This window comes from Diadema antillarum, unplaced genomic scaffold, assembly GCF_040938485.1.
Source record: "Diadema antillarum isolate AM-2024a unplaced genomic scaffold, OU_Dant_1.0 scf00000143, whole genome shotgun sequence".
In the NCBI taxonomy this organism is placed as follows: Eukaryota; Metazoa; Echinodermata; class Echinoidea; order Diadematoida; family Diadematidae; genus Diadema; species Diadema antillarum.
Genome location: NW_027271032.1, coordinates 2,271,048 through 2,287,684, shown reverse-complemented (window position 1 = coordinate 2,287,684; position 16,637 = coordinate 2,271,048). Strand labels below are relative to the sequence as shown.

Below are 16,637 nucleotides of genomic sequence, written 5' to 3'. Positions count from 1 at the left end.
TGGCAACATGGATTGTTTAGCAGTGCTCCTCATATTGAGTCATAGGAAGGTCTTATGAAGCTATGAGCTGTGCAGCATACATTGGTACAGACCCCTTGTCTGTGAGCTTTGCAGTGCTGAGCTATAGAAGTAAATAGATATGATTATTTATGCATGGCTCTGATCATGGGTACCCTTCATCCAGCAATATTTTTAACATCCATAGAATTTTGCTGACCGCACCAAGGTGCTATTTTCTGATAAAGATTTAACAAAATAAAGCTAAGGAAGCTGTAAGACTAGTTTCGTAATATTTAAAATAATATTTTTGTATTTACAGCCATTTTTAGATTAAAAAATGCAGTTTTTTTTGGCTTTTTAAATGTAACATTAGAAACAGCACAATTTCATGCCCATCATTAAAAGGAAGGATTGTGCTTTTGTTGGGCATTTGATGAATGAAATGTATGAAGTAGTATAGTACAAAAATGTTTATATTGAGAGCATGCCATGTGCTCTTCAAATAAAAATATATAGATGAATTAATATTTAGGGTTTTGTTCATAACTTTTGGTGTCCACCAAACATATATAAATAAATCACACAATTGCAGTTGATATTGCAATAGCTGTTTTGTAATATAGCATTCAAAAGAGATCAGAGTAACGGTCCAACAATTAAAAAGGTTTTTATTCCCCATTACTCTGATATTAAAAATATACTATCACTTGCAACATCACTTGAATTTTTAGTGTCCACAGTTATGAACATAATACAGCCCTATTCTGAAGTAATGGGAAATCATTTTCTAAACTTTTGTATCACCAGGGATTGCTTTCATAAAAATATAAGAAAATATTACTTCACATAAGCATTTCACATCTTCTTTTGAATTTTTCATCAATTACGAAGGTGGACATGGTTATGAACAAAAGAGTTATGAACGTAAGATTCTGTTTTTATTTAATATCAGTGTCAAAGTTATGTAGCTATTTCTTAACAATTCTGAACTATTATGTCTTTTTCAGTATAAAAACACAAACTACTAATGATTTTATGTGAACTGTATTGTATACTACATATTGTTGTACTTCCTTTCATCTCTTCCTTACATGTATGTTCATAACCTGGACACCACTGACTCTTATGCGTCCAACAGTTATGAACAAAATGACAACTTCATAAAATTAAAACATTTATCTTGAAATTAATCTTGTCAAATTAATTTGATTTTAAGTCATCATTTCTTTAGTCTTAACAAGTTTCTTGTAAGTTTTGATGCATAAGAGTAATCTGTTTCTTTGAAATAACCATCAGTAGTGTCCTACAGTTATGAACATAATCTTTTTTGACAACAGCAAATTCTTACAGTGAAAAAGAATAAGAATGATTACAACTTTAGTTTTGTTATACATGTATGTTGGTCCACTCCATTGCCTTTGTTTATTGAAATGTTGTTAATGGGGAAATGATATCAATTCAGGGATGTTTGCTAAATTTCTTCGGCACAGGTCACAAAATCTTATGTTCACAACTATTGTCCAAAATGGATTCAATCACTATGCTTTGGTGAAGATGCAAATCCCTGAATTTCTGGTATATGATGAAAGTCATAGCATTTATCAACTAATATATCACTGAAGTTTTTCTGAAACTGCTTCCATAAATGAATCAAAAAAAAAAAGGAAATGGACATGGAGTTATGAACAAAAGACACTTGATGTTTTGATGTTTGATTTCATGTGCACTGCCCATGGAGCAGCTCTTAAAATTGGTGTGTGAGTAATACAGGGTGTAAGGAAGATTGTAAGGAGAGAATAAGTTTCATTCCAAGAACTTCATTTTTGACCCCATATGTTACACTTTGGGTACCCATGATTGGAGCCATGCACATTTGCATATTAGTGCTTGATTTTGTGTGATTTGTTTTCGATTAAATGAGAATTTCTTGTAGCTTCTTGTCAAACTTCCATGTCTGTTCTCTCCCCTACCCTGAAATGAAGACTATGACATGTTCTATCATTTTCACAACTTTTTTTTTGTAAAGGGGATGGGGAGGGGAAGGAGGAGTGTTCTGTGTGAATATTGTACTTAACCAAAGCTGACTTCTTTTATGTAATATTCACAACTTGATACAAATTGATGCTGTGAATATAAAGATAGCTGATGGAATACAACAAAGAGTCCAAGTAGTATGTAGCTCTGGAAACAAAGTTTCACATTTTTGTCATTGTTTTTCTGCCTCAGAAATACCGTCAACTTGAATTCCCACGTCCTGAGGTGAATTAAATATTTGAATATGTAACAACATTCAAAATGACCCATTCTGTATTACGGCACTGGCCCTTGTTTCCTCAAATGCTCCCAAAGCCTTTGGGTCTTTTTTTTTTTTCATTTTCATTTCAAAACAGAAAAGAGAGGAGAGAGCGAGAAAAGAAGAGAGTGAGAGAAATACAGCCCATTGTTACAGAAAATTTGTTTAAATACTGATGATATATTTAAAGTCACTGCCATTGACCTATTTCTCAAGTATGAAGGGAAAATGTAACATTTCCATTGCCAACTGCTATATCAGCTCATAATATGTTATCCTAAGGATAATGGGGCATGTTCTGCAGTATTGATTTGTTGTTCTCTTCATTTTCTGTGTGTAGATGAATATGAGTCGGATGAAGACCGAGGGATGCTGCGAAGATTACCGCCCCGCGACACCAGGCAACACAAAACTATCACTAGTACAGACAATGTCCGTCAAATCAAACCCAGCAGTAAGAAGTTCACGCCGCCCCCACGAGGTGGCTACAGTTCCTCGGATGCCAGCGACGACGACTCGGAGTCGCGGCGGAGGTCGGACAGGTTTGATCTGCCAAACATGTCACACCGGCGAGGCAGCAGAGATGGCCCACCTAGCTCAGGGAGTGAAGGAGGCGGGGGGAACGCCCATGGGGGCGGCGGCGCCAGTGGTGGAGGGAAGCAGAATGGAAGTGCGGGAAAAGCTAGTGAGTCAGGGACGAGTGACGGGAACAGCAAGTCGGGGAGCGGGACAAAAGGCTCAGGGAAGGAGCGCAAGAAGAGCAATGAACTGCGAGAGAGCTTGAAGATGAGCAACCTGAGTGTGAACTCCTCCAATTCCTCCAGCTCCTACAGCATCAGCAAGTACGCCATCGACCCAGCCAACAACACGCCCAGCGACTCAGACGACCCCAACGCCGACTCCAAGACGTGGTCGCGCAAAAACAACCTGCGCAAGGACAATGTGACGCGGTCGGACAGCAACCTCTACATCATTCCAAAGAACGGGGAGAAGCCCAAGCACGTGCACGCGTCGCCCTCCAAGGCGAGCCTGAAGCGGGACAGCTCCAACCTGAGTGAGAAACTCAACCTTGACCTCAACAGCAACCTGCCGCGGCGCACCTCCAAGGAGGGGCGCGACATCCGCAAGAAGCGCAACCGCATCATCAGCACCAATGGCCACGACGGCCGCACCAAGAAAGACCCAAACAAGAAGGTAGAAAGCAACTGCTGTCGCCTGATCTAACAGGAAATTACAAAAAATGTGACAAAAAACAACCCACCAGCCACTGTGCATGCCAGCAGCATATCTCTATACTGCAGCGGTAACATGGTATCAGTTCATTAAGTTCTCTACTCAATGAATGCCAATTTCCTCAGATGCCGAGGTACATGTACACCCACAAGCTTCAACACACCATTGACGCACTGTCTGCACTCACCAGGTCTAAACACTGTGTGTAGAATCGTAGTTAGCTCAGTTGTGATAGGTAGCCGTCACGTTGTGATGAGTGCTGGTGATATGGTACCCACACATGGAGGTTTTAGATTAGAGTCAGACCAGGAAAACCTTGACATTGCACACCTGACCACACAGAAGTGTCCACCTACCGGTTGACCCAACAGATTTATCACTGTCAACAAGATAAGGGTACGAGGTTTGACCGGTAAGTGGACATACTATCCTGTACCACCCATTCACATAGCAGGACACCAGTGAACACAGAAAGAATTCTCTGTACACTATGTCAGGAAACACTTTGATTTATGCGGTGGAGAAAGGCCTCACCTAAACTCGTAATCAGATCAAAACTAGTGATGAGTGCTCAGTGTTTATCAGATCATTGCTTTACTTATAGCAACACATATGTTAAACATCAGCATTGATACTTGTTTTTGATGAGATTCAAAATTTAAGTTTATCTGCACAGTTTTATCAAGTTTGTAGGCTTAATTGATTTATGTTGTGGAATAAACTTTTTTGAAGTTATTTATCTAATTTATAAAGATGAGTTACCAATGTAAATCTCAATACCTTGTTCAAGACTGCATGAGTATGAATGTTTTCTTTAGAAATCATAGTATTATTGCAGATTTCTCTTCTCCCCCCCCCCCCAAAAAAAAGCAGCTGCTTGTATGAGCACACATTTCAAAGTATGACTGTGTGCCAACGCACGTTCTAAAACATGTTCACCTACAGTGTTCTACGTATGAAATCACACATGATTCTTGTGAGTAGAGTGTACACCATGGAAAGACAAAGGAGAAACCGTTTTGTGCATCAATTTGAGTGTTGTAGTTATGTTTGTTGACATAAAGACTGTTTTTATTATGTTCTATGCTGCTTTCGTGATGCAAGAAATGGTTCGATTCACATCACACAGTTGGCATGCATCGATTTAGCACCAATGTTGTTAATGGTATGCCACTTTTTGTGTTAAGAGCTGCCCATTCGTTTGTGCCAGTAGCAATTTGGTGAAGAAAAAAAATGTTGGCGTAATTCTCGGCTGCTTTCCACACTGATGAGTGTTATTCTGCTTTTTTCATTTATGGCTGCTGAAAGATGTGGTTGTGTGTATTAGCTATTGTTGTGTGTCTGTGTGTCTGTGTGTGTGTGTGTGTATTTTGAATGGGAAATATATTTGCTGGAATAAAATGCTGAGCATTCATAAACTTTGTCCAATACACAGTTCTTCTTTGATTTTTTTTTTAATGTGCACGTATGTGTATGACAATCCAACACTGAGATTTTATCAGGAGCAATTACATGTATGAAGAATGTCACCAGTATTTGGTTTGTTTCAAAAAAGTGATGTAATCTTTGCCATAGTCATGTTCACTTTTAAACAATAAGAAGATAATTTTGATAATTTTTAACCTAAAAAGTACTAAATTCTAACCACCTCCTGCTGATGCAGTTATGCTAATTTAAACAGCCAGACATAAATCTGCCACTAAGATTACACTGAGGTTTTGATAATGTCAAAGCGGCTATCTTACCTGGTACTCCCCAAGGTCATGTGAAATAATATCACCCCCTTTTGCCATTTACAGTGTCGTAAAAGGCGCCGTGCCTAATTGCTGATGAGTCTTTTTTCACTAAATGCATCATATACCTGGCAGGGCCTTGTCATAATAGTAATAGTAATGATGATAATAATGATAATAATGATATCATCGTGATACAATAAAGGTATTGTTCATGGAGCAGTTGGGAATGCTTACTTGAGAGTTGGTGTAGCAGAAAGAGGAACCTTGCTCTGGATATTGAATCTCACTGTTCCGTGTGAGGATTGACTTTAGAAAGTTTATCTTTACCCTCGTGAATTGTTCTTCTTGCGCTCCGTGGCAACCTTTGCGCGCCGGTGTGTTTTTATGCTGGATATTCGATAATGAGGTGATGTTTTCAAAGGCATAAAACCACTAAACCCTGCTCACAGTACGTTCCCTCATTGGTCACCACACTCACTTGGGACGAGTAGCGACAGGAGTATTTTTCACCATCTGCCACCTATGTCCTTGAGATCGTGTTAATTATGCTAGAAATGTAAAGAAATGAGCCCTTTGTCTTCTATGCATAACATGCTGCAATGTGAATCCTATTAGTAGGATAGCGTATAAACAAGACAGAGTACCCACAAAGAGTAGCCCCACATGTACGATTCCACTGTGGATGATGCCGAGTTGCGCTCACTCAAACTGCACTGTAGTCTAGAACAAAAGGAACAAGTAACTGATTACCAGCTACTAATGAGCAGCCTAAGCATAGGGTTTGCATCTTACATATCAGTACGCTTTTGATATGCACAGCCAGTGGGATCTGTTATAACATGAAACAGACTCTGAGACCTTGTGCTCATGTGTCTCTATGAGAATGACCAGGCATGTCAATCTTGCAAATGTGAATTAGGTTATTCTGCATTGTGATTTAAATGTGATTATGTAATGGCACCCTCACCATCACATTGCAGTCCAGGAAATAGCAAGAATGAAACATCTTTCTTGCTTTTTTTTTTTTTTTTTTTTTAGTTTTTATCTTTGTATTCTTTAGGTGGACAGGCAGTAGTGTGGAGATTGGGCCATGGTCAGTGCATTTTATGCGGCAGATCTCGTTAGTTGTGCAAATCTAAGCTGCCTAGCATTGGTGCAAAAATGTCCGCCCTGCACATGCTTTTATGACTAAGTTTGGAGATACTGTTCAACCCAAAGCCATGTTGTGTTTGAGTGCTAATTACTGTAGCAGATTGCACATGAAAGTGTTGGGTTTTTATGCATGTATTTAAGCACAATGCATTAATGCCAGCCTGTCCTCTTTTTTTTTTTTTTCATTTTTCAAACATGTTTCCTCATCTGTGAGGTTTTGTAAAACATGTCACATCATTATGTGTGCCAGTAGGAGTTGCCAACAAGACTCTTTATATCTGTGTTCTCAGCGGTGTTTGTATGTTCTCATTGAAAATGTCTTTCTCACTCTGGTGTCTGTTTCTAATGATACCTTTTAAAACAAAAAAAGTCATATTCTGCCATGATTGTAGATATTTGGGTTCTGCTGGTCCAGAGCTTGAAAAAGATACCACAAAACTGGAGAGAATGCTGTGTGGTTTCCTACCATATATTCCTCTGAAACGTTTTGAAAGTTTTGTCGAAATTCTCGTGTTTCTCCGCTGGTGCACATTATCGAGTACAGCGTGGTCTGTACATTGTTTCTGCTCTTTGCTGTCCCCGCTGTGTCGAGTTCTTTTACTTGTACGTGAATCTATGTGTATAACAGAAAACATTAATATATATTGATGCTCAGAATGCAAAGGTTTTTATTTAATGCGATGATATGAGTGAAGTATTTGGTGATCAGTTTTTTATGTGGACATTTTTGAGAAATGATTGTGTAAATTTGTGTTTATGACTGCAAATTTCACACCTTTACCTGATGTCTCGATATTTCTTCTTCTTTTTTTTAAAGATGGTTTTAAAATTGTACTCATTGGTTTGAATCACAAACAGATTTCTATAATAAGTTGGTCAATCATTACACTGATGAATGACAAGGTTAGTGTGTTGCAGAAATTAGATGTAAAACATGATATTATTCCTATTTATCTGTGGCCATTTCTATCTGTTTGCACAAATGTAATGGCAATGTATGGGGGTGGCACTTTAGGATTATTAGGTCTGCTACTGTTGATGCACCATTTGCTTTTATCTGTTGAGAAGAGAGAAACCAAAGCAGGGATCACTGTGGTACCAGGGTTTTCATTTATTTATTCATTTATTTATTTTTTTATTTTATTTTTTTTTTTTTGGGGGGGGGGGGGGGAGGGGAGAGAAGGGGCTATCAATGGCATTAATCCATCTTTGTTTTTTATCTTATATATGTGTTTTTATATATATATATATATATATATATACTTTTTTTTTGGGGGGGGGGGGGGGGAGGAGTTGGTGATTGATGGAGGAGGGTTAAGGGTATATTGCAGATATGGGTTAGGGTGAGTTTCTGGGATGCAGACATGCTGGTGATATCGTTCAGGATCCTGCGGTTACCGGGGTAATGTATTTAGAGGAATGAAAACATCAAGAGGATGGCAATGTCCATGAATTTTTGGAAAACAAAAACTGACCAGTGGGTTAAAAGCTTGGGCAGAATCAGACAAGTGGCTCAGATTTGACAAATGCCAGTCAGATGGAACACCCCCCCCCCCCCCCCCCCCCCCTCCTGTCTCTCACTATCCTGGCACTATATTGTGCTGTTGACTGTAGGGGAAAAAAAAAGAATTTGAAAAAACAAACAACTTGAATTAAACAATCTTAAGGCACACTATACAACTTTTGGTTGCACAACTGACCGACTTTGGATCTGAAATAAACAAGTGTATTTATTCTGAGGCTGTTGTGATATATTTTGAATCCAAAGTCTGTCAGTCGTGCGACTGAAAGTCGTATAGTGTGCAGTGGCCCTATCTAGATCTCTTCTCTCTCAGGCGTGGACAAGGGACTGTGGTTAAGTCTTGTTTGATGGTTAATCTTTGAGGACAGGAGGGGACTGCTCTACACCCATCCCTCGCTTTTCTCTCTCATGCCCACCCCCCCCCCCCCCAAAAAAAAAAAACAACAACAACAACAACAACAACAAGAACCCACCAAACAAACAAACAACCAGACCAATGAAAACACAAAACAAAACTAAACAGGAAACTTAATCACGCTGTTTTTGTATGATGTATGTCCATCTTGTCTCTCTCGTACACACCTCCACTTCACGATGTTTCAACATCACAAGTCGCGCGTGAGAATGCTGTGGTAATTATCTCTCCATTTTCTTCTGCTCACATTACAATCTCACAGTCACTGCAATCACACAATCAAAGATTAGCAGTTGGTGTAAGCACTGCACAAGTGTTATTGTCTCTGTTTTTATCGTTCTGAGCTCTTTGTGAGCATATTGGTGGTTTATTTCTAGAAACAGAAACAATGTGACTGTAAGTCTTCCCTTGTAGAATGAAAATGATGTGTGTGGAACTCAGTTGTATCTAAAGCTCAGAAAAAAACAACAACAGTATGAAATGTAAAAATGCTGTTTTTTGTCGATGTATACAGGTCCAATATATATACATCTATATATATTTCAACCCTCAACATGGTCAACCAAAAGAGATATTTATATTTTGGAGAAAACTTGGATGGATCATAATGTGTTACAGTGTGTCGGTAGTTGGCTTGTACATGTTGACATATCTCAGTGTTTATTAATGTTACTGGTTTTCTGAATCTTCATCTCTTTAGTATATCTTTGTTCACAAGGTTTCATTGATAGTTGTTTGTTTTTCTCTTTCTGAATTTCAGCTTAACTTACTTTTTTTTTGGGGGGGGGTGAGGTTGGATTGTCAGGTTTTGCTTTAAAAAAATATCCATTTAGCAAGATACAGAATTAGTAGATTGGATGGCAGTGCTTAATTTGTCTTTAGCTCAAATGCAATTACTTAATTATTGTGATTCAAGTTGAATATTTTATTATATTTTAGGAAGAAATTTGTCTGCAAGGACACCTAGCAATGTCCTGAAAAAGGAACTCCATTAACAGCTTGTGAAATTGTTTTGCTGTGATCGAAGCAATGTCGATGTCATAGGATCAAGGAAAAGTTTGTAAGCAAATTGTTTTGTGTTTTGTTTTTACGTATTAGCAATGATCAGCTGTGTTTTCTGTTGTTTTTTTTAGGGGGGGGGTGAGATTAAGGGAGGGTGGGAAAAGTTTATCATACTTGCATAGCAGTGTGCTCCATCAACTTTGACAGTGGTTGTCCGTATGGATTCTGCAGCACAAACTTTGTACATGGAAGTAGAATCAGGAGATTGTATTGGAGGGTGAAGCAATTCAGGGGTATTGTCTCTGAGTGCACTGGGTCATGACTATTCTCCGATGAAGTGATTTAGCTGCATGGACTATCATTCATATGGCACAAATGTAACAGGGCACTTCCCTAGCCTCTGACAAGTTGTTACAACAGTTTTAAACTCTTGTGGACTTGCTTAGTCGGTGAAACCTAATATTAATTGAGATAACTAGAAGACGGAAGTGTGTTATCATCTTGCAATATGTCAATAGGAATTGAAGGGGATTTTTTTTTCTTTTCTTTTGTTCATTTTTCTTTTCTTTTTTCTTTTTTTTTCAGATTAATTAGTGATGTTGCTGAAATATGGCATTCGGTTATCACTTCTTTTTTTGTTAGTTATTTCTTTTGCCTCGACTTTCTCAGGGCAAAACTACATTTCAGAGCTTTGTGCTGATGGCTAGGTATTGCCGATGTATTTCAGTCGATTCCATCCAACTCGTGAAGTATGTAATGTTGTTCTCGGCAGAGGGTGTGCATGGGACAATGTGTGAAGACATGTTCCATCAGCTAAAAAGCGGCATTGCTGTGTGAGCTGTTCAACTTTTGAATGCATTATCTATGCTGCATGTGTCATTCAGGCTGCTAGAAATGATACATGCACAATCCCTCCACTCTAGCTGAGATGGGTCTCTGCGTAGGATATTGGGGGGGGGGGGGGGGGGTGAGATGAAAATTCAAGAGGGATTGTGCCATCCACTGTATTGGTTTCACCATTTGTTTATTTTGATATCCATTTTTTTTTAATGTACCATTATGTACAGGATATACATGTATGTACTTTTTTCTCCATAGCCACCAAAATTTTAGTGTTTCTACCTACTCATATTATAGCATTAAACAATTCTTATAATCCCCCCACCTAAATTTCCATTGTGAAGAATGCATGGTATGACTGATGCCACATTCCAAATTTGATGCAAAAGTTCCTGCTATGTATGTTTGTGTTTCCAAGTTACAAAAGTTCTTTTTCTTTGCTGACAGGTGTACATTTTCTGTCATTTAAAAAAAAAAAAAAATTATGCTGGTGTTACATGATGCTACAGGCAAAATAATCTCATGATTTTATTTTGTTTGACGGTGAGCAGCAAGGAAAGTTATTTATGTATATTCATCAGCTCATGATTGGAAATATACGAGAATTGCAATGGAGCTTTACTAACCATATCTTCAGATATTTTTACATAGTGTTATGGTGTTTATTAGAGGGCCTGGAATGAATGCTGGGAAGACCTCACAAAATGCAGGGTTTTAGATATTACATGGTTATGAAATATACTGTCAGTGCTATGTAATCATTTAAAGTAATGAATTTTTATGTCTGTGCCATCTATGGCCTGAGAGACTAATACTGGATATCATTACAATAAATTCTTCTGTATTGAGAAATACATAGTTTTTTTTATTTGAGTCAGAACTTTTTTCTCTCTCTAATCACATCAACTGTAAAAGCTACAAAAAGCTTTTGCATGTCTTGATAGGTGCGAACACGTTTTGTAGCAGGTCAGTCTAATACTAGTACGTAATAAGGTGGTAGTGCATTGTGTTTAGGTGATGTTGAAGTTTTGTGGCTCTACCTTTACCTTATAGAGCGACGAGTGGGTGAGAAGAAACAAAGTGTCCAATGCTTCGCAGCTGGTGTGAAGTTTTAAATGGCCATTTTTTAGATGTGCAGTGAAATACGGGTCATTATTTACAAGCGTTGTGGTCCTTTTCTAGCAGCGTCATATCTACCTGTAATGGAGTCTCACCATGCCAAGCTGTAATGAGCTACTGCGCTACTTTTTGGAGTAGGGCAATGGTATGGGGCTCACTGATTAATTACAGAAGAAAAAAACAAGTGAAGCCAATGAAGATGTTGCAAGGTTTTGGTACATGTGAATATTATATATTCTTTTTATCGATAATATTTACCTCCCTCCAAGTCTTTAAAGAAGGAAAAAAAGAGAAAGAATTTCCACTTTTGTATGCATATTCGGTGTAAATTCATGAACCTAATTAACTTATTATTCGCAGTCTGTCCTGTAGCTGGATAGACTTGGTCGTTGATGTGAATTGAATGTCTATTTATGTTCTGTGTAGGACAAAAAAAAAACTAATTAAACAGGACAATTTGTACTATATTATGTGTGCTGTGTATATGTGATCAACCCGATGTGAAAAATTGTACAAAAGATGACCAGATGTTAATGATGAAGATGAGCAATTTATCGTTTGAAAACTTGTACCATTCATGTCACTAGCAAGTCATATTGTATTGAGATGCCATATGGAGTAAACGTGACGGCCCAAAAAAGAGAAATAATAATGAATTGAATCATTGAAAAAAAAAAAATTCCTCTTTTGTTCAAGGTGTTTTTGTCTGTTGTGAAAAGAGCGGTCATTGTGCTGCTTTATTTTCGGATAGTTGCTTACATACTCGTTACGCCAAATGTCATAGGATGTGTTTCTAAAGTTGATGTGTGTGTGCGTGTGTGTGTGTGTGTGTGTGTTTCCATAAACGGCTTCAATAGGGAATATTGTAGTGTTTCACTCCAGACAACCAGAGATACATTTCCCACCAGGCATATGCCCATTTGTACATAGTAAATTAAAAAGTGCCCTCCTAAGGCCCAGGGGATATCCTAGGAGTATGTTATGCCCGTTCTGCATATTTAGCACCTGCATGTAGGGGAATACTGTATAAGCTGTTATTTTCGCGTACAGATATTTTCGCGAATGCGGAGGTCACAGCCATTTTTGCTCGATGTTGTTTTCGCGTATTGATACCGATGCTATCATTAATGCATTATTAACCTAGCGCATGGCAACATTTTCGCGTGTTGCTAAATTTGTGATCAAACTGTGATTCGCGAAATTCGCGCAAATTAAACCCTCGCAAAAATACTGTAAAACAAGGAATGTTCGCGTGCACTTTAATTTCGCGAATTTCGCGAGCGCCAAGATTCGCGAAATTAAAATGCGCGCGAAAGTTCTTGTTTACACTGTATGCATTGAATGCCAGTGGCAGTTCGCGAAAATTTCATGCCGCAAAAAAGGCCATCGGCTCCAATTCGCGAAAAATTCATGCCGCGAATGTATCATGTTTTACAGTAACAGCTTATACAGTAGTTTTCACACTATTCAAATGGGGAAATTTGAACATGTTTTACATGTGTCGATTGTTATGTTTGCACCTACACACTACATGAGGCCTGATCATTTTTAATACTCTTTTTTTTTTTTTCAATACTCTTTTTTTTTTTTTCAATTTCAATAATTCAATTTTTCGGAAAGAAGAAAAATCCATTTTTCAGAAACAAAACATGCCCAGTTACCTTCAGCAAATTATCATATCCCCAGTTGAAGCATCTTATGAGAATGTGTGTGTGTGTATATACATACACAGGAGGGTCACTTTGGAGTGATTAAGTGTTCTCAGAATTAAATGCTACTCAAAATGACAATAGTTAATGAAAGTCATAATACTGGAAATTCTGTGGAAAGAATGAAAGTGGAAATAAGAGAAGAGGAGAGATTTTACATTGTACGTTGTGAGTTTTGGATATTCTTAAAGTGAAAAAGTGCTCCGGGAAAATTTCTAGTGCATGACCAAAGGAATGGAAAAATACAACACACTGTGTGGGAAGTGAAATACAAAACTTATATAAGAAGAATTAGGAGAGAACTGTCTTCCAATAGTTCTCAACTTGATGATATGATAGCCAATAAGTTGAAGATAGAAATAGATATGTAAAATATTCCCTTGGAAAGTTTGAAAGCAACATCTTATGCTGCATGGTATGAAGAGAGGGAGCAAAATAGAGAATATTTTGAGCAGTGGCTACAGATTGATTAAAAGAGGATAATAATCAGGAAATGAAGAGATGGAATAGGTTAAATACAGATTAGTATGAAGGAAATACACGTGTATTGCAAATAATTTCATTATGAAAAACTATGTAGGTGTTTCGAGGAGTGGGATAAGTGCACATATTTTCGATTAATGTTGCTATATGATCTATATGGAAATTGTAGGAATTTTGATAATGGGGAAATATTTGTTTCTTTCAACAACAAACCTTACTTGATTTTCAATAAAGAGTTATATAAGCACTATACATATCATGCAAGCAGACCTTCAGATTGAGCTCATTTCCCACTTTTGAGAGATTAATTTTTGTTGTAATGATAGAGAAGATATTTGGGAGATAAGTGAGATGATATCAAAAAGTAGGAAATATAAGAGAATTGGGATATATTGGTCCCCACAAACATATGTCTTTATATACACTCTTAGTCATGACAAGAAGTTGACGATTAAATCAAATATTCACACAACACATGTATCTCACGCTCAATGCCACACCCTGTAAGCTGCTCCTAGAAAGTAATACAGTACAAGTACACTGTACTTCACCAAATCAAGCCACTCTACCTGGGTTATCCATAAACAATACTAAGACTCATAACATGAATTTCTCAGTAAATCAAATAAAAAGGCAAATCTGCCACAAAATGTAGGCCCTACTGCCTAAACTGAATTATAGATTTCTCTGACAGGGAAGAATAAAGGCATTTTATGCTAGGTGTATAGAAGTTAAATGAAGTTGAATTAATATTCTTTGAATGTTTGTTATGCTATTCTGAGAATTTCAAGAAAATATTGTGTCCTGTTGTTTTCAGGAATCCGTTGCAAGTGCTCCCAAGAGTGATCTATATATAACAAGAGATCACTTTCAAAAATGGTAACCCAAGAACATTCAATGTAGGTGTCCCAGTTGTGTTGCTTTTCCACTAAATCATTCTCATTTCTTGTGGGAAAGACAAGATAGAATAAGATTTTTTTTTAAAATCAGGTAAGTTGTACGACTTCACAACTCCCTTGGAACGTAATGGATTTCTATTTCCAAGATGAGAAGAATATGGTTTCATTAATCTTACTGTTTTTGTGCTTAAGGATTTTCAAATATAGAGCTATTATGAAACTGTATAATGCCTATGCTACATTAAAGTTATGTTGTGTACTGTAGTGCATAGTGGTTTGCACCGAAATTGGAATTTATATATGACTTCTAGATCAGAAAGAATGTCTTCTTCTTTTTCTTTCCATTTATTTTGAAGGAATGAAAGATGTTGATCCATTCTGCACAATGCGCTGGTTGGATGTGGAAAGTATTTCATTTGAAAGACTTGCAAGATTTGTAAAATTCTATTTAACTCTATCGACCCCCGATCGGGAGTATGAGTCTCGATAAGAACATATCCTACAATTATGAACAAGTGCATAAATATGAACATATTTCCAAAAATAAATATGTGAATAAAATGAATATATTTACAATAATGAATACAAATGTTTGCATTGTGAATTCATTCTTTTAAAACCATTATAAAATAATATGATGTTGTGTTACATAGTATAATGCACTGGTAGTTCATGCCTTTCATCATTTGAAAGTTAGTGTCAATCTCTAGAATACCAACTGCAGTACTAAAATCAAAGTAGAGACAAGAATGTTATATGGGCATGCTTGTCACCTCTTGCAAGTAAGACGAATGGAAAACCTCCCCCCTCCCCTCACACTCACTATGACACACACACACACACAAACACACACACTGTTTGCACTCAGTTTACAAATGGCAACCATCCATACACTCCTTCTCCATCCTACAGAGAAATGCATCACTCCAACATGATACGAATGACCCAATAAAGGATTGCCCTCCAAGAAAAGCAGAAACAAAAACACACACAAAACTCAACGCAAAACGGAAATGGACGTTCTCTCAGAGCTTCTTGGAAGAATTAATTCCATTTTATTTTACTTCATTTTTTTTTTTTTTTTTTTTTTCAAGCAAAGAGGGCACTAACCCCATGGTAGTCCCACTGGCTTTTTCTTTACACGATATCACTGATTTTGTTTTTGCTTTTCCCCACCAACATATGCAAGAAGGCTACTGGCCAAAGTAAGGTGAAAAAAAAAGAGGCTTTTATGCCTTGTTCAGTACATCAAGCCCAATGGATTCCTGGCAGAGTTGATGACCATTCACCTTCTAGAGCCAGAAAAAAAAAAAGGTCAACAGATGAATGTAAGATTCCGTCTTAAAGACAAAAGAATGATCGTATCACCATGTCATTTTCATTGGGAACGTCAAGACCATATGATCCTCTCTTTTATCATATATATGATCTCATTTAACAATACTGTCTCAAGCATCCTTTGGGACAGAGGCATAAAATAAACAAAAAACAAAACAAAACAAAACAAAGCTGGCAATTTAAATTCATACTGTATAATCACTTCTAAGAATACTAGTTGCAAAGTAGCAAAGTGTTCATTGAGTGTAAAGCCTTCAGATTTGAGACCCATTCTCTTCTCAAATTATGAAAAGATAAGAAAGGGAGGAGGCAACATTTTGTCCTCCTTTAATCAGGACATGACACAAGCATTCACAATGCTCATATCATAATCTATTCCTGTAAAAGTGGACATTTTCATGCATTTCACACAACCAGAAGCTAGTGTGAAAATAAAAGCACACAAATACTTTTGCATGCCATATGTTCCAGTAGGTACTTGTAATGTCTTGATTCCTCGGAATTAAAAACACGCTAACTTCATCTTACCTGGCTGAGCACAAAAAATTACTCGCATGAAATTATCTACTTCTACAGTATGTAGGCAAACACTCTGTGGGCACTGCCATTCAAAAACAGGAAAATGGCTTCCCCTGTGGCTATACATTGTATGTCGGTACTGACCAAAAACTTGGAGGGATAGGTGGAGCAAATGGAGAGAAAAAGAGCAGGAACAATACTTCCCTGCCAATGAATACAGATTATATCTGAGGTTCCATTTGCATGCATGAAACTCCACTCACTCTCTAGTGTTTTGCCTTTACATTGCTTGATCTTTCCTGACCAGTCAGCGTAATCCTCACTGTAAAACTCGACATCTGACATAAAATGAGAGTACCACCTACATCTCACATGTC

At 37.5% G+C, this 16,637-nt stretch overlaps 1 protein-coding gene across 1 annotated transcript in view; it reads left to right on the top strand.

Annotated features, from left to right (window-relative positions):
• Positions 1 to 4,374, top strand: part of LOC139721480 (uncharacterized) — an 85,226-nt gene extending 80,852 nt beyond the window's left edge. The window contains exon 8 of the mRNA XM_071632796.1: positions 2,634 to 4,374. Coding sequence (XP_071488897.1) covers positions 2,634 to 3,517 — 884 coding nt within the window. The 3' untranslated portion in view covers positions 3,518 to 4,374. The remainder of the gene's footprint in view (positions 1 to 2,633) is intronic.
• Positions 4,375 to 16,637: the final 12,263 nt, after the last annotated feature.